The 23,683-nt window shown below is 43.2% G+C and overlaps 2 protein-coding genes across 2 annotated transcripts in view; one reads left to right on the top strand and one right to left on the bottom strand.

Annotated features, from left to right (window-relative positions):
* NDEL1 (nudE neurodevelopment protein 1 like 1) overlaps nt 1-10,430 on the top strand; it is an 86,458-nt gene extending 76,028 nt beyond the window's left edge. Inside the window, exons 8-9 of the mRNA XM_068110361.2 lie at nt 5,214-5,356; nt 9,103-10,430. Coding sequence (XP_067966462.2) covers nt 5,214-5,356; nt 9,103-9,205 — 246 coding nt within the window. The 3' untranslated portion in view covers nt 9,206-10,430. The remainder of the gene's footprint in view (nt 1-5,213; nt 5,357-9,102) is intronic.
* Nucleotides 10,431-10,581: 151 nt separating this feature from the next.
* The window catches only part of SLC25A38 (solute carrier family 25 member 38), a 28,171-nt gene continuing 15,069 nt past the window's right edge, over nt 10,582-23,683 (bottom strand). Inside the window, exons 5-8 of the mRNA XM_068110362.2 lie at nt 21,163-21,268; nt 17,024-17,192; nt 15,286-15,449; nt 10,582-10,936 (exon numbers count right to left, since the gene is read on the bottom strand). Of these exons, the coding sequence (XP_067966463.1) occupies nt 10,814-10,936; nt 15,286-15,449; nt 17,024-17,192; nt 21,163-21,268 (562 nt within the window). The 3' untranslated portion in view covers nt 10,582-10,813. The remainder of the gene's footprint in view (nt 10,937-15,285; nt 15,450-17,023; nt 17,193-21,162; nt 21,269-23,683) is intronic.

Raw genomic sequence — 23,683 nt, forward strand, 5'->3', positions numbered from 1 at the left:
GGAGTGTAGTGAGTTATATTACTTTAGCTGATGGTACCACCTTAAGATATATTGAGTGCACTTTGATTGCCATTGGTTGTACCGTTATTCTTGTGTGTGATTTTTAATACAGCATTTGTTCGTTTATAATCATTGGTGTGGTTTCATTCTTGATTACGGACACAGAATAACATATTTTTCTGCCGTGGCTCCTCTCGGGGTTCGGAGGTATACCGAGACCAGGAGGTCGGCGAGGAACACATAACAGTATTTATGTATGTATGTATGTATGTATGTTTGTATGTTTGTATATGTATGTCGGTGTCCCCTCTAACGTACACCAATCAGAGCTGAGCATTTGGTCACATGACGGGGGTGATGTGATGTCATTACGACGGCTGACTCCACACACCGCCATTTTGATTCCTATGCCGTTCAGGCCGTATCGTTGAACCACCGGCGGAGTTTGGGAGGGGGCAGGAAGGGTAATGCCCCCACCATAATTTTTTCCAGTAGTTTACAATTAAGATGAAAACATCCCGTATTTAAACGTGAGTAACAAAGCGAAATGGAACCCAAGTGCGTGGATTTCTTCCTCCCGCCATGGCAGACATTGTGGTATTTGCATTGTGTGATGTGATTGGCTGCATCCTTTTTCAAATCAGATTAACAACTTTGAAATTTGTGATTTTTCACAAATGAAGCCACTTCGGAACGAAGCTTTTCTGCAATGAGACGGATTAGAAATGTTTTGATTCAAGAATTTGTTTTTATGTAATATTGCTGCAATATTACTAATAGTAATATTGGTGGTAGCTGGTAAATATGTCAAACTAGAAAATGCAAAGCCCGCCCACATCCGTTTGTATTCAAATACTCAGATAGTCATCCTCTTCTTCTTCTGCCTTCTCAAAATAATGAAAACGGTTTTTTTTTAAAATACAAAATGAAAATTGATTTGATGCAGCCTTGACCATTCATCTTTAGATCTAAAAAAAATAATCAGTTTCTAGCTTTCGATTGGTGATACCAATGCTGTGACAATATGCAAATTCTAATTTCAGGTTTATCAGATGAAAATTGACAATTTTATGTGATTTTGACCTTTTGACCAAAATTATTAATTTGCCTTCTTCATATTTCCATAATAAAGCTTTGTTGAAAATTTGATGACAAAACTCAAATGGTAAAATACACACACACGCACACGCACACGCACACGCGCACACGCGCACACACACATACACATATACACACATATACACACACATATACACACATACATACATACATACATACATACATACATACATACATACATACATACATACACACATGCTGTGCAGGGGACAGGCTAAAAATTAGGCTAAAACAAAAAACAAGGGTGATTAAATAATGAACATAAACTGTATTTGTGATTTCACCTACACTGTAACTACACTAACAAACGGCAATTTTGGATGTCAGATCCATTTATTATTACTATTAACCCCTGCCCCCCCCTAAATAGAGAAGTCAAACTACGCCTATTCGTCAAACCTGACATATATCTCAATCGTCATGCTCTACCTTTATGTTTTCATTCAGTGTGAAACACAAACAAACAGATTGTTAAAATAACCATCAAATATCGAAAGGATAGGCGCTATGGGTCTTCTTATGACACAGTACATATAGGCCTTCCGCTTCATGCCTCACCTTTAGGCTTCTTCGGACAAATTAGTCCAGGTTTCTTAATGCAGTATTATCCATTTTCGTAATAATAATAATATCGTTAATAATAAAAATATACTAAATATAATCATAACACTGCAATCCCTTTGTCGTGACCGCAAAGAAACTGGATTGAAGCGGTGTATGGTTGGTTCATTGTTGACTCGAAACATATTGAATAAACCAATGTCTCAATGCAATCTCTTCACTTCCATGGTGACTGACAGCTTAGAGACTGAGAGTACTTCAAAAAAAATATTCATACTTGCATTAATTGTTAACTGGTATCCCCTCTCAGGTCACTATCCTCTTCAACTAAAATATCAAACAAGCCTGGCTACGCCACTGTTAGACTTTCGGTCTTGTTTTGGTATTGGAAGTTGGTGGATAGTGTGGAAACACACCAACACTAGGGTTTAAGAATACACAGAGGGACGCTCGGAAGAGGAATGGTCGAGGGGAAAAATGAGAGCAAGAGGAGAGGGTGGAGGACAAAGGGTGTGAACAAGTTTGATATTAACTCGAGGACAGCAAGGAGGGGGTTGAAATAAGAGGAAGCGAAAACCATGGATGACTTAGGAGACATACAAATGGAAAGGTGAATGGAGGGAGTTCGGACAAAACCCAACAATGCCTGGGAAGGGTTTCTGAGCATACAAAAGATCATAAATGGCATGCTTGATGACTTGAGGTGGTGGTGAACAGCCATTTTGCAGCCCTGTGGTGAAGAATGAGATTGGATAGACTGAGGAAGTTGGTTCTACAGATAAGAGGAACAAAAATGAGTGAAGGTGAGCAGTGAGTTTGGATTCTGGGAGCTTTGCCACAAGTGGTTTACTGTCGGACTGCGTGCATCCTAGAGAGGGAGACTTAGGGGTGGAGGAGGTCAAATAGTTTTTTTTGTTTTTTTTAACTGTTCCAAACAGTTGTATAAACAGAGGAAGGTTAAATTAAAGTAGATGGAAAAACAAGAGGCAACAAAAGTAAATGCAGTTACATGCCTTGGCATCAAGATTTGATATAATTAAACTGTCTGTACCTTCTAGGGATCCTTTCATGCGTTCAGCCTCCATGCTTGGACTGCTTGTTACACATTTCTCCATGCTTTCAGCATCTACCTGGACTGCTTGTTACACATGTCTCCATGCTTTCAGCATCTGCACTTGGACTGCTTGTTACACATTTCTCCATGCTTTCAGCATCTACCTGGACTGTGTGTTACACACCGCTCTATGCTTAGACTGCTTGTAACACATGCCTCCATGCTTTCAGCATCTACCTGGGCTGCTTGTTAAATAACTCGATCAAGCATGGACTGTTGGTGACAAACAAACCCCTTAATGTTTTCAGCGGGCAAGTAACGTTATTTCCTGCCTCCATGCATGCTTTCCTGCCACATGCTTGCCACATGCTCCATACATGCTCCATGCATGCCTGCCACATGCTCCATGCATGCCTGCCACATGCTCCATGCATGCTTTCCTGCCACATGCTCCATGCATGCCTGCCACATGCTCCATGCATGCTTTCCTGCCACATGCTCCATGCATGCCTGCCACCTGCCACATGCTCCATGCATGCCTGCCACCTGCCACATGCTCCATGCATGCCTGCCACATGCCACATGCTCCATGCATGCCTGCCACATGCTCCATGCATGCTTTCCTGCCACATGCTTGCCACATGCTCCATGCATGCCTGCCACATGCTCCATGCATGCCTGCCACATGCTCCATGCATGCCTGCCACATGCTCCATGCATGCCTGCCACATGCCTCCATGCTTTCCGCATCTCCCTGGACTGCTTGTTACACATGCCTCCATGCTTTCAGCATCTACCTGGACTGCTTGTTAAATAACTCGCCAAGCATGGACTGTTGGTGACAAACAAACCCCTAAATGTTTTCAGCGGGCAAGTAACGTTATTTCTATTCCACCCATTTGATGACTATATTTGGAACCCCTATTATCCAAATATTGAATTTTTAATCCCTCGAATGGATATGAACAAATTATTATTACCCTTTTGTATGCAGCTTATAGCTGCTGATTGCATCATTGCTGGGAGCACAGCTGTACTGCTGATGCAGGGTCCGATGCCAGTAATCTGGTACTTATTTTTACTGATCTCCGAAGGATGACAGGCTGAGTCAACCCGCCTGGTGTTATTTAATGGCATGACAGGGGCTCAAACTCAAGACCCTAAGATCTTAAGCCAGCCAGCCACCTTAACTGTGAAGCCAACATCGGGCTTTGTGAACAAATTATGAGAAAAAGAGGATTTTTTTTACAACCAGATTTTTCTCCTCTTATGTGTCGTTCAAAGATAAACGTGTAACAGCCTATCTTGTGTATTTTGCCTGGGTTTTTAAAGAAATTGTTCAAATCTTTTGTTTTCTTGCAGCTGTAAGAGAAACTATGCTTTTGTTGCATTTGTATACAAACCGGCTTGCTTGGATTATTACTTGCCAAGGCAAACATTTTCCAAGTACAGTTTTTTTTGTGTATTGCTTGGTCTTGTGCGTTATTCTGTGTCTGTCTGTGTGTCAAACGCCTCCAGGTCACAATATTAAACCGATCTTCACGAAACTTCACCAGATGGTACAGTTGGTCATAAGGAAGAAGCCCTTTTGATTTCGAGGTCAAAGGTCATCTTGAGGTCAAATTCCTAAAATTGCCATTTTTCATCCGATTGACTTGAAAGTAGAACAGCATTTGCATCTTGTCACTAAATTGGGAAACCAACTATTTTTAAGGTCAAAAGGTCAAAGGTTAACTCAAGGTCAAACTTCTGAAAACATCAATTTTCATCTGAAAAATTGTCCATTTTCATCCTATCAACTTGAAAATTAAACAGCAATTACATAGTGCATGATTGAATTGGGAAACCAATTATTTTTAAGGTCAAAGGTCAACTCAGGGTCGAACTTCTAATATGTTTTCATCTGAAAAAAAAAATCATCAATTTTAATCCGATTGACCCAAGCTTTGATTAAGATCGTCAATTTTAATCTTGATGAAATGGACAATTTGATGTATCCATGGCACCCCGATTGTGGTGTGTACACACACGGTGTGTACCCCGATTTAGAATAGGTACACCGTATCCCTGCGCATCCTAAGAGCGTGACCAAGGGTTGGCGTCAGGAAGGGCATCCGGCCATAAAAAAACATTGCCTCAAACAGGGAACCATGATTGTCATGGGGCCCGCAAGGCTAACCCCCGCCCTAGCGGGGACAAATGGCCTTAAAACGATCATTCATTCATTCATGGCAACCTTTTTTGGGGGAGGGGGTGGGGATGGAGTGGATTTTGCAGGTATCGTACTCTGCATGACGTCTTCTTGTTTTTTGTTTTTTTGTAGCAACTTTTGAGGGTTTGAAATGTACTATTTAACGGAGTACATTAGATGTGAAGACTTCAGTTTTTTTTTTAATGACTGACATGGTTGCATTAAATGTAATTAAACACAAGCTTGAAAATGGATGCATGATTATTGTGGTGATGTCTGTTTTTGCAGGCACTAGAGACAAAGCTAGCGAACTGTAGAAGCTTCATACGTGAACAACAAGGCAAGCCGAGCACTCCGACAAGCAGCAGCTACAGCAGCCTGACTAAGATGGCTAACAACAGCGCGCCGCAGTCCCCGATTTTTGATAAAGGGTGAGTTGAACAGCAGATCATTGGTGTTTGTGATGATGTATAAACTGCTGCTTGGATGCCTTTAACTTTTGTTCAGGGAAAACATTTTGTTCTAAAAGCATTTATATATATATTTATTTTCTCATAATTTTGAGGTTTCTGCCCTATTCTTTATATTTTCATCATCATAAATCTGACATCCTCATTTTGCTGTTTTTCTATGCTCGTACTTCTGTACATTTTGGAGGCATGCAGTAAAACATGCAGTCATTGGTTGGTGAGGTGCCTTGTGACAAAATGCACATTTTGATGCTTGGTTATCCAAAAAGCAAGCGCTCATCGTGCATTCCCAACTGTCAACAACTTTCACGATCCCTCCTTCCACGGTGGTGATGTGAGCCGCTGTACAATTTCCTCTGCCTGCATGCGTTACGGCATTTAAATACACACCTCTATTATTAAAAAATGGTGACATCATGCAATGCTAGGTTTGGTTGGCCTTGTTGGTATTACCATCTAAGTGCGCTCGCTATGCCGATAACCTGTTGAAATCCCATATCCATTTGTTTGTTGTCTACTAATCTGCTTGTAATCATGTATTTTAAACTATAGTGGTGTCTTCTGTCTTTATCCTGCATGTGATTTATGGATACATTTAATAATTTAGTAATGTTGTAGCAATGTTAAAATAAAATAAAAAAGCAATAGAATTATTTTTTTTAAGGATGCATTTAATAGTTGATTTCGTAAATTATGTTTGGGACCATCTTTCAGATAGATATGGACGAACTTCCATTTCGAAAAGGGACCAACACAGCTATGACAGGGTTAAGGGAGAGTACGGTAGGAATTGACAGAAGGGGATAAGGGGGTTCTGTTTGGAGATTGCAGTGAAGTTGTTGCCAGTTTTGGTGCAAAACAATTTCCACACATGCCAGTCTGCACAGGTGGGTGTCTTTCTAAATTCTACGCCCAAGAATGTTTGAAACGTGCTCCACTTGATTTAAATCAGGACTCCTTGTTGACCACTTAATTGCTGTGATGGCATATTTTCACAAGAGGTAGGTAACTACATGAGAACGGTTGGGCCTGGCATTATCATCCATTAATACAGGTTTTGAGAAGTGGGTGGTTGTAAAAATGTGGAACAACATTATCCAAAATGTGCCTATGGTACTTCAGGTCATGCTGTACAGTGACAAGGTCAAGTCTACAATCGTTACAGGTAGACCCATTTCATAACGGGTCCACCACCAAACAGGACAGATTCTACAATGTTCTTGGGAGTGTAGGCTGGTCAACAACAGGCATTTTAAGGCCATTTTCCCTGCAAGAGTGGGGGTTAGCCTTGCGGTCCCCATGACAATCTTCTCCATTTTGCCCTATTTTCTGCATCTCTTCCTTGTTAACCCCCTTGCCCGCATTTCTTCTTCGACCATCTTTAGCCAAGTCTTTCTCGGTCTTCCCCGTCCTCTACTTCCTTCTACATTCATTTCCATCACTCTTCTCAACCAGTCACTTTCATCCTTCCTCAACACATGACCAAACCATCTCAAACTGTTTCTCTTCACAGCATCCATCACAGGCTCTATTCCCATCATCTTTCGCAATTCATCATTCATTTCATATTCTCTCAACGACACGACTTGGTGGCAGGAAGGGCATCCGGCCATAAAAATATTGCCTCAAACAGGGAACCATGATTGTCATGGGGCCCGCAAGGCTAACCCCCGCTCTAGCGGGGAAAATGGCCTTTAAAAAAACGATCATTCATTCATTCATTCTCTCAACGACACTCCACACATCCACCGAACCATTCGCATTTCCACCCTTTCCAGCCTTCGTTGCTGCTCTACGTTCATTACCCATGTCTCGCTCCCATAAATCATAACACTTCTCACACATGCAGCATACACTTTTCCCTTCAGCTTCAATGACACTCCCCTCCTCGTCAGCACGCCACTCAGTTCCTGAAACTTCTTCCATGCACATCTCACTCGAGCAACCGTTGCCGAGTCTGATCCACCTTCTCCATTCAACATGTCTCCGAGGTAGCAAAATGTTTTCACACCTTCCAGCTTCACGCCATCTCCAAGATCCAACTCAACATTTCCTCCATCTGCAGCTCCCTCTGTGCACACCTTACATTTGAATGTAGTTGCCACACTGGTTAATGACCCTCTTAAACCACGACATTTTTGATGAACCCACTCAGCGTACATTGTACATTGAATGGAATTCACTCTGACACCCTTCCTGCACACAGCACACGGCCACTTTCCAGTTCTTTCCACCTCACCACATGCTTTACCACTTGCCATCACCTTCGTTTTTCCGATATTCACCTTCAGACCTTTTGTCTCCAGGCCTCATAGACCACTTTGTCCTTTTTAGATTGAGGCTTCCTGGTCTGCCCTACGTCTTCTTCCTCCAGGCCCTCCAAAAAAATAGTGTGATCCCAAATCTCCAGGAGAGGATCATTACAAGTCTCCTCACAAAACTCTTCCGTGAACACTTGTTTGTGTTCCCCTCGCATAAGGCTTTCTGATCTTTCCAAAGATGCACGAGTTCCCTCCCTCCTCCAAGCGAAGTCTCGCGTTCTCCTCTTGGGCGGAGTTCTCCTCCAGCTGTCCCACCCACGGGGCAGCGCCAATAAAATTAATGTACGTTGGTTCTTCCAGATCCACAGCATATTTACACCACCATGGTTGACACACACTGGCCAGACAGATCGTGATGGACACATGTGCCTCCCTCATGGGAAATCTTCACTAGCCCTGCTTACAAACATGGTGTTCACTCCCACAAAATTAGTCTCACCTCTCCATAAATTACATGCGCTGCCTCCTCAGCATCACGTGTAACAAACTACTTACTCTGACAGCTCCCTGTCACATGGAAATCTGTCCTACTCGAACATATGGATCATACTACACGATTCCATAAATTGCTTTGTTCCTGGCTGGTGGAAGATATGTTTTAGAACTGTCATGCTCGTAGCTCGTGGAAATGTATTTTTAAAATTTTTTTGTTGTTGCCTGTGAAAAACCGCGAATGCATGGGATGCAGGGCCGTGAATGGAGAAGCAGGTGGCAATTTATCAACGGCGAATACGTGGAACCCGTGAATGTTGGAGCCGCGAATGTCGGTGTCTGACTGTACTGTATATCCAGCTATCACATGGCCTTTAATTAGCGTGTACACGAAAAAAGGCATTCATGAGCCATGCACTCTTCAGAAGGTCTGTGCTGTTGAAGCAGTCTCTTGGCTAAGGTTACAATCCTGCATGGGTCGCCACTTTGAGATAGACAGGGCAGAAATTTGGAATGAGGTGCCGGCGATACCTCGCCTCCTCTTTGCGGACCCTGTGGGATATTTAACGTCGCCAACTAATGCTGGTGGATGCGGCGCCCAGTTTCACATCCATCTAAGGGATGGGCGCACACATTGATGAATCACCCTGCCTGTGAAACACCGGGATGTGCATGCACATTTATGCCTGGGTTGGGATTCGAACCCAGACTCGACAAACTACAGTTTAGAAGCACGTGTGTGCACCTCTGCTATCCTGCTAGCCCAAGGAAAAGCATGCCTCCATGCAGGGTGTTTATAAAGTATCTATCTATGTCAGAGAAATAGCGGGTAACTAAATAGATAGGGACTTCATAAACACCTTGTATAAATGGTAGCAATCAGAAGTGTGCTTTTACATACATTTGTTATCATACAAGTTTCATGCATCATGCTTAACAGCCGTTTTGTTTTAGACCTGTAAAACGGTTGGATCGTGGCACGTCATCTTCGAGCATTGGATCCCCTCCTGCACAACATGGATCATCTGGCAGTGGTGTGGTACAGATTGCCGTATGACTACCAAGGCCCATCTCTCGATTTTTTGGCTAAGTTGCACAGCACTTTTTCCTTTTGGTTACTACGCTGATTTTATTTCCACCCCTCCCCCCCACACCCCTAGTACAAATTTTTGCTTTGTTTTTACACTGGTTTGTGACGTGCTGCTGCCCGGTCTTGAATGTTCAATGAAATCTGACAACTGATCACAGTATGCACTGGTCTGTGCCAGACCATTTCTAAGGAAGGCCTACTTGTGTAGTGCTCCTGGTGGACTACAGTGGAAGATGCAGTGGTTTCATTTTAAGGTTTAGTTTTGTTTGGATTTTTTTGTACAAGGATAGGTTGCAATTTTTTTTGTTTTTTAAATACTGGCTTGTTCTGCAAAATAATGGCCCAGGTGCTTCGATTACTCGAACGTTTAAAGATTACTGCTGGTGTGCTGGATTGTTACCATCTGCATTGCTTGTTCGTGCTGCAGTGTTGGCACAAAGCCGTGACAGCAAATTGTCAACTTACCTTCTTTGACCACTTATTCGGCATTCGTATTTCTCTTCAACGATGTCAGGCCTTCTGTCAAGGGCTTTACCCCACCTGTATAACTTGTTAATATTAACTGTCGCCTCCTCCTTTTGCACAGTGCTCTCTTCATCACAATTTTATGCTTGTGCTTGTTTTCAGTGACAGTTTTACTTATTGCCAAGAGATTCATGCTCTTTCGGCTACAAATGGAGTACAAGATTGGATGTTTCACAAATGCTTTGAAATTAGATATAAAGTTTTTTTTGTTTGTTTGTTTTTTTTGGTACAAAGTTTAGAATTCATTGCATTTCACATGTTTCTTCTTCACTCTGGTGTGGAATCCTGACCTTTAAGTCTTGTCTTTACTCACTACCCCGAAGCACTGTTATTTATTCTGCTCTCCAGGAACGACTGCAGCCCCTCGCCAAACGCTGCTAAGAGGGTTCAAGCTGTAGTCGGTTTGCATGTTCGTGCAAAACTTGAAACTGCTTTTTTTTTTCTTTCTTTTTTCTCCCAAAGTATATTGTAAACAAGAACGCAACATTTATGTATATACAAATAAGTGTTATCGAAGCCATTCTAATTATTGCTTTTAACATTTGTTTTATTACCCTGTATATATATATAATGGTTTGTGGAATGTAAATTGATGACACCCGACAGTGAAACTCGACCAGTAGAGCAATTGCTTTGTTGTAGCTAAATAAATGAATTGCCTTCCAAAGTCTGGGGAGTGTTACTTTGGTTGAAGAAATGAGTTTATCAAGCACAAGCTTAACTGCCTTTTCAGGTAATACAGATGTAATGTTTTCACTATATATATAATTATGTATGTATGTACAGCATGGTCGATAACATCACTTTGGAGTCGGGTGGAATATTGCACAGATTTAAAGGATGTTATTCAAACACTGTAAAGGAACAATTAAATTGTTGACAAAATAAAAACTTTAGTGCTACTTTTTAAACCCAACAATGAAAGCAGATTTGGTTGTAAACAATAACTTTTAGCTTTGCTTTTATCAAAGATCAGGTGAAAAGAGTATTTGTACCACATTTTCATTTGTTGGAGATTTAAACGAGTGAAAAAGGTAAGGGCTAATGATTTTAAAGTTTCCGACTCAGCAGAGCCATCATTTGCTCGTAGACCGTCCAAGCCATGGCAGCCATGAGTGTTCGTCGCATGCACCGTGGAACTGCACCACAGAAGAATCCTGGAAGGCCAGCGCTCTGCCAGACACGCCGCATGTTCAAAATGTTAATATTAGAACAGGAACAGTTTTGGATGAGAGAATTGCCCTTAAATGTCGGTTTTTAAACTCGTGCTTTAAGTTCGTTGAGAAACAGCAAGTAGCAAGTAACATTCAGCTCATAATGGAGGATGATTGAAAAGGGTGTTAGGTGTTGATCACCTGTTAAGACCCTTCCGATTTCACAGATCAAAATACTCGTGGTTATTTGTAAACAAATTTGCAGGACTTGTAAGTATAAACACGAGTCGGTTTTGAAAAATTAATATTGAAAACAGCAGTAATCAAGTGACACCACAAGAGAGTTGATCCCAAAAGAATAGTCCATAAGGATATGGGGGCAACACGAGGCTGCGGCTGCTTCAATAAAATAAAAAGGTATCTGAATTTCCTTGCCGATGAGCCAAGGTGGTTGCCACACCAGAAAGTGGTAGTCCGTAAGATTTTAATGAGTGATGCATCAACAGTCAGACAAGTATAGCTAAGACATGGGAATAACCACTCTGTCAGTCCACTCCATCCTGAATGAAAGGTTTCTCCAACATGAATGCCATGAATGTTAACTGCTGATCAGAAGAGCTTGACGACATTTACCAGTAACTTCTTAAGCAGTTTCGATCAAACCCAGGCAACCTCATGAGCATGACTGCGATTCAGGAGGAGTCATGCGTAAACAACGGATGGTGAAACCAAATGGTACTACAAGCCCAAAACTTCTCTGCCTCCCATGTAGTTCAATGAGGCAATGGCTGGATAGGTCAAGGTCACTTTTCTGACAGCGAAGAGGTCACAATACAGATTCAAGGAAAGACCATCAGTATGGAGTGCTAGGCTGATAAACTATGGTGGTTGTGAAAAGCCATTAAAAATGTTGCATAAAGTTGTGTCGTTTCTCCTGGACAATGCATTGCAGTGACCTCATTGACCATCCTTGGCCTTGAATTGTTTCCCTATCCAGCAGCCTTGCTCCCTCAGACTTGAAGCTATTACAGTGGTCGAAGAGTGTCTTTACAAAGACCTATAAGATGTGCATAACCAAGCTGTAGCTGTGCTTGACCAAGTACATTGAACTTGAGGGATTATGTGGAAAAGTAAATAATCAAGTCAAATGCCCTCTTGCAGGTTACAAACTATATATACACCACTGACAATACGGGACTTGAAAAATAAGTCAATCACCTCAAAATAGATCCGCATGCATGCGCAGAACCCTTTAACAATGACGATCGGGCCGGGCCATACATTGTGCGATGAGGTAATGACTGATCTGTAGGCCTACATGCATCAAATGTATTGGGTGAAATAGTCTTCGAGATCTTTCTTCAACGCTTGTGGAAGGAATGTATGGAGACAAAAGGTCTGAAGGTGAATATCGGAAAGACGAAGGTGATGGCAAGTGGTAAAGCATGTGGTGAGGTGGAAAGAACTGGGAAGTGGCCCTGTGCTGTGTGCAGGAAGGGTGTCGGAGTGAACTCCATTCAATGTACAATGTGTGCTGAGTGGGTTCATCAAAAATGTAGTGGTCTGAGAGGGTCATTAACCAGTGGCAGCTACATTCAAATGTAAGGTGTGCACAGAGGGAGCTGCAGATGGAGGAAATGTTGAGTTGGATCTTGGAGACGGCATGAAGCTGGAAGGTGTGAAAACATTTTGCTACCTCGAAGACATGTTGAATGGAGAAGGTGGATCAGACTCGGCAACGGTTGCTAGAGTGAGATGTGCATGGAAGAAGTTTCGGGAACTGAGTGGCGTGCTGATGAGGGGAGTGTCGTTGAAGCTGAAGGGAAAGGTGTATGCTGCATATGTGAGAAGTGTTATGATTTATGGGAGCGAGACATGGGTCATGAATGTAGAGCAGCAACGAAGGCTGGAAAGGGTGGAAATGCGAATGGTTCGGTGGATGTGCGGAGTATCGTTGAGAGAGAGGAAGACATGATGAATTGCGAAAGATGATGGGAATAGAGCCTGTGATTGCTGCTGTGAAGAGGAATAGGTTGAGATGGTTTGGTCATGTGTTGAGGAAGGATGAAAGTGACTGGTTGAGAAGAGTGATGGAAATGAATGTAGAAGGTTGTAGAGGACGGGGAAGACCGAGAAAGACTTGGCGAAAGATGGTGGAAGAAGAAATGCGGGCAAGGGGGTTTACAAGGAGAGATGCAGAAAATGGAGAAGATTGTCATGGGGACCGCAAGGCTAACCCCCGCTCTAGCAGGGAAAATGGCCTTAAAATGCCTGTTGTTGTTGTATCTTTCTTCAACGCTGTGATTTTTATCTCAATTTTTTTTTAGCTACTATGACGCACCAAAGTAATATACACATCAAATCTTGGGTTAGATTTATAGTGCGGGCCCTATGGATGGAGCAATATCAAATGCATCTTAGAACTGCTACAAAGAAAAAGAAATAACCTTCATGAGCCCTCTTCTGATTGGCTCTTGGATTCAAAAAAACAAATCTTGACAATTTCAAAAACAACGAGAACGGCACTCCACCAGGTGAACAGTTTACGTTTTGTATCCTAGAGTAGACCAGAAATCTCAATACAGAATCACATTTAATCAAAATCATCCGTCCACAACTTTTTGAAATGTCCTGCTATGTATCGTTTTTGGCCCCATCTCCCAATGGTGAAGAATCACTTTAAAAATTCTACTAGCCGGATCCGAATCCGGATCTTCACCAAAATTGAATCGATTCTTCCTTGTCACACACACAACCTGTCCACCAAGTTTTGTCCAAATCCGTCCATAACGTTTTGAGATATCCTGCTGTATGCCGATTAAAAAATTATCCTATCCGAATCCATATTCAGATCTTCACCAAAATTGAATCGATTAGTCCTTGTCAGACACCCAACCTGTCCAAGTTTCGTCCAACATTTTCAGATATTCTGCTATTTATCGTTTTTGGCCCAATCTCCCAATGGTGAAGAATCACTAAAAAAAATTATAGTAGTCGGATCCGAATCCAGATCTTCTCCAAAATCGAATCATTTAGTCCTTGTCAAATACGCTACATCTCTGACAAATTTCGTCCAAATCCGTCCATAACGTTTTGAGATATCCTGCTGTATGTTTATTAAATAATTATCATATCCGAATCCATATTCAGATCTTTACCAAAATTGAATCGTTTAGTCCTTGTCAGACACCCAACCTGTCCAAGTTTCATCCAACATTTTTAGATATTCTGCTATTTATCGTTTTTGGCCCAATCTCCCAATGGTGAAGAATCACTAAAAAAAATTATAGTAGTCGGATCCGAATCCGGATCTTCTCCAAAATCGAATCATTTAGTCCTTGTCAAATACACTACATCTCTGACAAATTTCGTCCAAATCCGTCCACAATTTTTTTAGATATCTTGTTCACAAACAGACAGATCGGGGTGAAAACATAACCTCCATCTACCTTTGTTGGCAGAGGTAAAAATCATGGGGAGACAAGGACTATATTAATGATAGAAAGGAAAGTCACCACATGCAACGATTAAAAGAATTTGGGTAATTTTCTGACCTCTAACCTCAAGTTTGTGATCTGATCCAAATCAACTTCAGCCGTTGGGGAGAAGTCATGGATATATCACAATTATCCCTCCCCGTAACCGTAGCACGAGGGATCCTCCATTGGCATTGATCGACTCAATCCGGTAGTGAAGCATTGTGAAAGTTCATCAATTCTTCAGCAAGTTGACCCGATATTTGCGCTATTTATTTACTGCCTTGAAGTGGATTCGCAGTAGGTTTACCTCGCGATGGTTTTATATCTATGAGACTCCAATCATTCCACGGGAATGGTTCAGGATTTTGGTGTTTCCAAGATGGAGTTTTCTTCCCACTTCCATCTATGTCTCGCGCAATGAGGTGACGGGTGCACACCGCCGAGTTGTGTGTCAGTCGCCTGTCATCATCCACTACAGCTGCTCGTTGGTATTAACCGGAAATAGTAGGCCAGTCATCCACAGGTATTTCTCATGTTCTCGTGAGTCCGATTTGCATTCAGGAACACAAAGGTGATGGTTAACTATTGTGGGATTTCCCTCCATTTGAATACTGCAAATTGTGATAAGACTACTTGAGCAGACCCAAAGTGCCCTGATTAGCAGAAGTGAGTTGATGAAAACAAATGAGCAGCGCATGCGCGGAAGGCATCGCTGAGCATTCTTGAGACATTCCGCAGTCCCATATTGGATCCATGCACATTGAGAAAGAACAATCCCATTTCATCAATACCATCCACAAAAAACTCAAAACCCTCTTCGGATTTTCATCATATTAAAATAATTGACCAAACCAAAAGATATTCTAAACTTAAGGAATTAAACACTCACCCTGTAGATGGCAAAGAATGCTTCGTTCATTCTCTTATATTTGTGCGGCTCCATCTGCATCATGGTTTTCACCATGTCAGCAGGCTGTGTCACCAATGATGCCATCACTCCCGCTAAAATACCACAACAAAAGTTGCTGGACAACTGCCAAGATGGGTCAACACCTGCGGCAGAGAGCAAGAAAATGGGACTTGGCGCATCAGCCTTACGGAATATAGCTACTGGCGCATTAGGGATCACTTCATTTCCAACTTGCTTAAAAAGTTATCAAATAAACCTTTTTTATACATGGGCTAAGGCTCGTAACAGAGCTGACACACATACACACACACACACCCTTAACACAGCCACTGAGCTCGGCTCACTTCCGGGGATACTCTGGGTACCAGCGACGTCATCACAATGGCGCCGCTTTTCTCACTGTACTCAGCAGGACATTTTGTCAAGATAAATTTCCTCCTCTCCATGGATGCCAACCGATGGGGATTGTCCATGCTCTATCCTTTTTAAGCAAGGAAGCAGCACGTACCATTTTTCAAGTATTTGGTATGACTCAAACAAGATGGGTGTTTTTTAGGAGACACCATCTCCTTACTGGATAGGCGTTGGCTCCCAACGGGAGCTCATTCGCCCTTTGCCAAATGTTTTTTTTTTTTAGTCCTGGCAGGGTGTCACGTCACCCTCCCCACTAGCAAAGCCATGAGGGGTGTCAATTGAACCCTCACCATAGGGATTTTTTCTGCAATACAAAACAAAAGCATTTATTTATTTATCTTTTGCAGGACAAAGGAATTGTTTACTGCATTTGCATTACGATGCCACCTTCAGCCAATGGCCAAGCACAAATAACATCTCAGTGCATCCTTTGAACTTTATTTCAAAGTTCCTTTGATCCTTTGTTATTTTATAGCCAAATATACACTTCAGCCAAATACTTTGCACAATCCTTTGAACTTTGTACATACCTGCTAAGAGGTTATTTTATTTTTGAGAAAATGAGCTGACATTGCTCTACCTAATACCCATATGTACAGGGGTACAGATTATTAGTAACCTCCGCCACTGAAGGTGAACGGAGGTTATGTTTTCATCCCCATCTGTCTGTGGACAGGATATCTCAAAAAGTTATGGATAGATTCAGATGAAACTTGGTGAACAGGTTGGGTGTGTGACAAGGACGAGACGACTCAATTTTTGTGAAGATCCAGCTCCGGATCTGATAATGATTTTTTTTTTTTAAAGATTTTTCACCATTGAGAGAAAGTGCCAAAAATGATACATAGCATGGTATTTCAAAAAGTTGTGGACGAGATTTGACAAAACGTGGTGGACGAGTTGGTTTGGCGACAAGAACAAGCCGATTAGATTTTGGTTCAGGTCCGGATGTAGATACGGCCGATCAGTGAGATACAAAACATAAACTGTTAAGCCTGGCGGAGGTATGCGCTCTACCTCGTGCCGTTCGAGTTCACAATGTACATGACATCAGCCTGACATTCTGTTCTGAGAGAAATCTGGGATGGTTGAAAAACTGTATAATATATTAATATCTGCAAATAGCATCTCTTAACTGTTATGGAGACCATGACACCCATGTGCCTCACAAGCATTTTGCTCTAAAGTTACTTGGTGACCATCAGGGGGTGGTATGCAAGGTATGCAATATAGTTATGCAAGGTATGCAATATACTTAGTCCCTGCTAAGGTATGCAATATAGTTAATGAGGCCTCTCAATACCTTTTTGTATTGCTTGCTTGCTCTGAGTGTAGAACATAAGGTAGATGCCAGAAAAAGGTGCATCCCGTAGCAATGTGGCTGTCAATCCGCCGAATAGGCCACGCATGCCCTCTGTGTGCTGGATTACACGCAGAGCTCCAATAACACTGCTGTAGTTAAAGCGACCACTCTGCAGACACGCAAGTTGGTATAACTTCAGCACTGCCATCCCAGAATGGACTTTCACAGCATGATCACAGAGTCAAACATAGAACAGTCGGCATTTAATCGTTGCACTTAATTATTATCGTTAAGGGGCCTTCATAAAGCTGTATATGGGAGAAGAGGAGAGGGGAATAATAATAACCCATACATTTATATAGCATCAATATATCTGCCTATCAAGACATTCAAAAAGGTTCCACGATGCAGCTGGTTTAGCCTGTGCAATGGTTGTTTGTCCATACTCTATCTTTTTCAAATGCTGGGCATGAAGCAAAAAAGCAACACGGACCATTTTAAAAGTCTTTGGTACAACTTGGCTGGAGTCAGGTTTTAACCGTTGTTACGTGCTCCTCCCCAAACCCCGGTCACGGTGTACCTCCGAGCCCCGAGAGGAGTCACGGCAGAAAGATGTGTTATTCTGTATGTCAAAGATCAATGGTGAAACCACACCAATTGTTACAAACAAACCAGTATTGTATTAAGATCACACAAGAATAACAGTACAACAACAATAGTAATCAATTGTACAACCAATATATATTTCCTATGATGGTACCATCAGGTTCGTACAATATAACTCACTGTGCTCCAAGTGAGCGAAAAGAAGAACATTCCCAATGTCTCTATTCCGGCTTCAAGCCAAACACCGGCTTCAAGCCAAAGTCGATCCACTCCAGTGATCGTCCGTACGATGTCGTATCGAGACCAGAATCCCGTTGGGTTGGCAGTTACACTGCCAAAGATGGGCGAAGGTGTCCTCGAGAAGCGACGGGGAAATCACACCTTCAGGTATGGATGTTTGACGGCTCTCAATCGGCGAACCGCAGATTTCTCACTCAAAAGCCACGTTATCACACACACCAAATTAACGTCTGGATGCGGTGAGAATGGTTGAAGCGAAGTGAAAAACCTTGAGCGATGCGCAAAGCGCGTGAGTCAAAATGGCCGACGGCCCGTTCTCGTGGCGTAACGTCACTCCAACGATTCTCTTCGGAATCGACCGCAAAACCTGTCACGCAGGTTTATCTGTCACAGCGATAACAACTCTGTCACAGGAATCCCTTTCCTGGGAAACCCAAAGTTCACTCGTGACCCTCGTTCGTCAACGTTTGCTCAGGACCTTGAAGCAGCTCGGCTTTTTTTCTTCCCGACCTCCCTTTCTCCGCTTTTTTTCCCTCCTCTTCTTCTTTCCGTTTCTCCCAATCCGGTTTCCGGTTTCTTTTAAAACACTAATTTTTTACCTTTTGAAAACAGTTAACACCACTTCACTTAAACGATAACAATAATAGTAAATGGAACCAAAAATGCTTACAGTGGATGAAAACCACAACAACGGAAATGACGAATCCGTAACACCGTTGATTCAACCCTCCCCCATTCCCCGCCACCCCGAGACTCAGAGTAGACTCCAGCCATTATGCCACAGAGTCATTAATAATAATAATAATAATAATAATAACAAGTCAAGTGAATCCACTTGGATTCCGCCCAGGTTGGCACATGGAAATTATGATGTAGCATAATTATCATCTCGGGTCAAGATTTGAAATTATGCCATGGTTTTTGTAAAATTGCTACTAGTATTCACATTATGTACTTTCACCAAAACATACATCATCATAGAAACATACATAGAATTTGGGTCCTCTGGGTCATTTGGGTCCTCTGGGTCATTTGGGTCCTCTGGGTCATTTGGGTCCTCTGGGTCATTTGGGTCCTCTGGGTCATTTGGGTCCTCTGGGTCCTCTGGGTCATTTGGGTCCTCTGGGTCATTTGGGTCCTCTGGGTCCTCTGGGTCCTCTGGGTCATTTGGGTCATTTGGGTCATCTGGGTCATTTGGGTCCTCTGGGTCATTTGGGTCATTTGGGTCCTCTGGGTCATTTGGGTCCTCTGGGTCATTTGGGTCCTCTGGGTCATTTGGGTCCTCTGGGTCATTTGGGTCCTCTGGGTCATTTGGGTCCTCTGGGTCATTTGGGTCCTCTGGGTCATTTGGGTCCTCTGGGTCATTTGGGTCCTCTGGGTCATTTGGGTCCTCTGGGTCATTTGGGTCCTCTGGGTCATTTGGGTCCTCTGGGTCCTCTGGGTCATTTGGGTCCTCTGGGTCATTTGGGTCCTCTGGGTCATTTGGGTCATTTGGGTCCTCTGGGTCCTCTGGGTCATTTGGGTCCTCTGGGTCATTTGGGTCCTCTGGGTCCTCTGGGTCCTCTGGGTCATTTGGGTCCTCTGGGTCCTCTGGGTCCTCTGGGTCATTTGGGTCCTCTGGGTCATTTGGGTCATTTGGGTCCTCTGGGTCATTTGGGTCCTCTGGGTCATTTGGGTCCTCTGGGTCATTTGGGTCCTCTGGGTCATTTGGGTCCTCTGGGTCATTTGGGTCCTCTGGGTCATTTGGGTCCTCTGGGTCATTTGGGTCCTCTGGGTCATTTGGGTCATTTGGGTCCTCTGGGTCATTTGGGTCCTCTGGGTCATTTGGGTCCTCTGGGTCATTTGGGTCCTCTGGGTCATTTGGGTCCTCTGGGTCATTTGGGTCCTCTGGGTCATTTGGGTCCTCTGGGTCATTTGGGTCCTCTGGGTCATTTGGGTCCTCTGGGTCATTTGGGTCCTCTGGGTCATTTGGGTCCTCTGGGTCATTTGGGTCATTTGGGTCCTCTGGGTCATTTGGGGCCTCTGGGTCATTTGGGTCCTCTGGGTCCTCTGGGTCATTTGGGTCATCTGGGTCATTTGGGTCCTCTGGGTCCTCTGGGTCATTTGGGTCCTCTGGGTCCTCTGGGTCATTTGGGTCCTCTGGGTCCTCTGGGTCATTTGGGTCCTCTGGGTCCTCTGGGTCATTTGGGTCCTCTGGGTCATTTGGGTCCTCTGGGTCATTTGGGTCATTTGGGTCCTCTGGGTCATTTGGGTCCTCTGGGTCATTTGGGTCCTCTGGGTCATTTGGGTCCTCTGGGTCATTTGGGTCCTCTGGGTCATTTGGGTCCTCTGGGTCATTTGGGTCCTCTGGGTCATTTGGGTCCTCTGGGTCATTTGGGTCCTCTGGGTCATTTGGGTCCTCTGGGTCATTTGGGTCCTCTGGGTCATTTGGGTCCTCTGGGTCATTTGGGTCCTCTGGGTCATTTGGGTCCTCTGGGTCATTTGGGTCCTCTGGGTCATTTGGGTCCTTTGGGTCCTCTGGGTCATTTGGGTCCTCTGGGTCATTTGGGTCCTCTGGGTCATTTGGGTCCTCTGGGTCATTTGGGTCCTCTGGGTCATTTGGGTCCTCTGGGTCATTTGGGTCCTCTGGGTCATTTGGGTCATTTGGGTCATTTGGGTCCTCTGGTTCATTTGGGTCCTCTGGGTCATTTGGGTCCTCTGGGTCATTTGGGTCCTCTGGGTCATTTGGGTCCTCTGGGTCATTTGGGTCCTATATTCCTATCCTATAACATATATATCCTATAACCTATCCTATATATATCCTATATCATATAACATATATCCTATATATCCTATAACATAACATATAACAAATATATCCTATATTATGTACTAGCGAGCGGCCGCGTACCAGCCAAAGGGGTAGCCCATGGTTAGCCTAAATATAGATTTGATGACGTCATGTTTACACATCTGAGCGACAGAAACTGGCTACACATCTGAGCGACAGAAACGGAGCTTCACTTTTGGAGAGACAGAAATTCCCAGGCAAACGCTATAACGCACCAGGTTTACAACCTGTGCGTTAATAATACATTAAAAGGTAAATAACAGTAGGAGGACAGAGAATAAAGGATGAAGGCATTGGAAATAAAAGGAAGTGAGACGATATGAAAAGGATGTTGCGGCAAGTAAGGGTAACGGATGGTTTGTCAAAAACAAACCTTAACCAAAACTCCATGTGATCAAAATGGTGACTTTGTTTAAATTTTATGATCACAATCAGCAGCTTCAGTGAGGATCTCGCTACATACCTCATATCGTGTTTTAACGACAGTGACTGGCAGCATACAAAGTCCTGCGATGGATCGAGCCGATGCACCGAGAAGAAGAGACTCCAACGCTGCAGGCTCATGGTCCCTGTAGATCGAGCACAGTGACTTGTGACTCCATCACCAACCACCCCCGGCCAGACAGGTTCATGCCCAACCACACGCCTCATATCTCTCAATACAGATAACTTTACAACACATCATCGAAGACCTTTTCAAATTGCTCGATGTGCCGACTGCCGGTGGAGACTTAGAAGAAAATAAAAGCAAAACGTAATATAAAACCAAATTAGAACGACACTCTTCGACGTCACAACGTCGACCGATATGCCCCCGACCACATTATTACATCATTATACTCGTACAAACTTATACGAAGTTTAATTTAAATCCATTCAGCTGTTTTCAAGTATCACATTCTTATCTGACATGACCTATGACCTTTGACCTCTTGATGCCATAATCCATTCAGATCGAATTTGCTTCATCACCAGGATCAAAGTTTCGAGCCTCGGACAGACAATATTCAAAACGAAAAACCGGAGGGCAGGAGAACCCGCTATTATGTATTACACATTTGCCCATTGTCTACCAAAGTCTGCAGTTGATGGATATAAAACCAGACCAGCACTCATTAGAGAGCAAACCTCCGCCAGGCTGAACAGTTTATGTTTTGCATCCCACTGATAGGCCGGATCTGGATTCGGACCTGAACCAAAATCTAATCGGCGTGTTCTTGTCACCGAACACAATGCGTCCACCGAGTTTAGTCATAACTCGTCCATAACTTTTTGAAATATCCTGCTATATGTCGGTTTTAGCACTATCACCCAATGGTGGAGAATCACTTTAAAAATTCAACTAGCTGATCCAGATCCAGATTTTCACCAAAATTGAATCAATTCGTCCTTGTCACACACACAACCTGTCCACCAAGTTTCATCCAAATCCATCCACAACCTTTTGAGATATCGTGCTATATATCATTTTGGCCCAATCTCCCAATGGTGAAGAACCACTTAAAAATTAATTAATTCCTGTATCCGAATCCATATTCAGATCTTCACCAAAATCGAATAGATTAGTCCTCGTCACACACCCAACCTCTCTCCACCAAGTTTCGTCCAAATCTGTCCACAAGTTTTTGAAATATCTTGCTTTGTATCGTTTTGGCCCCATCTCCCAATGGTGAAGAATCACTTTAAAAATTCGAGTAGCCGGATCCGAATCCAGATCTTCACCAAAATCGAATCATTTCGTCCTTGTCACATACGTTACATATTCGCCAAATTTTATCCGAATCTGTCCACAACTTTTTGAGATATCTTGTTCGCAGTCAGAGGAGTGAAACAACCTCCATCCACCTTTGGTGGCGGAGGTAAAAATACAAAGATGTCTTTTCACATTCCATCTGCAGCATGTGATGTATGTGCAAGCATCTCTGTGAACCTCGGATAACTAAAAAGATTAAAAAGGCAAATGTATAAAACACATTGGCTGTGACAGACGAGCACTCGGTGTTCATGCAAGCCAAGGAGGTGATGCAACTCTGAGAGACAACGCTGCAGCTACTGCAGCCAAGTGATTACTCAAGATGAAAGTTGCATTTCGATGTGTGCCAACAGTCGTGCTTGCTTATCTATTGGGACATGCCCTTTGAACAATTTGCCTTGCTTGGCTATACTTTCTCGAGGACAAATTAACCCAAAAGTTCACACAAATAGAAAATAATTATCATGCATTTCGAGGAAACCTTTGGTTTGAGAGGGAAGACTTTTGGAATTGTGACGGGTGTTCACACACTCTGGTGAATATTGGTAAAACAAGTCATGCGAGTTGACATGGTGATCTCAGCATTCATCAGCGAATGTGTGCACCGATGTGTGGATGTGCATGCTGAAGCATCCGGTGGCTGGGTTGCCATTTGGAATACGTACAGTACACAAACGATGCTTCCGTTGTATGTTGTAAGTGTATGTGTATATATATATACACATACATACACTATATATATATATATATATATATATATACACATACTATATATATAGGGGTGGTTTGAGATTATACATGGCGGCGAAACACTCTTACTATGTCTCTCCGAAAAGATCGACTGGACAACCCTCCCATATACTTTCTCAACAATCCTCTCCAAGAAGTTCTGTCGCTCAAGCTTTTGGGTCTCACCATCTGCCATGATCTTTCTTGGGAAAACCACATTTCCAAGCTGGCCTCAAAAGCCAGTCGCCGACTGGGCATCCTCCGTCGTGCGAAGTCCTTCCTTGGCACACCTGAGCTCCTCACCACATACAAGGCTTTCATCCGCAGCTCAATGGAATACTGTTCTCCCCTATGGGCTGGTGCTCCTGCCTCACACCTGGCTCGGCTTCACGCTGTTGAATCCAAAGCTTTCAGAATCATTGGAATCTCCCGCGATGAAGCTATCTCTGAGGGCCTTTCACTCACTCACCGCAGGCAGGTAGGTGGTCTTTCTGTCTTCTAC

Source organism: Myxine glutinosa, chromosome 3 (assembly GCF_964187855.1).
Source record: "Myxine glutinosa chromosome 3, kmMyxGlut1.1, whole genome shotgun sequence".
NCBI classification, from domain to species: Eukaryota; Metazoa; Chordata; class Myxini; order Myxiniformes; family Myxinidae; genus Myxine; species Myxine glutinosa.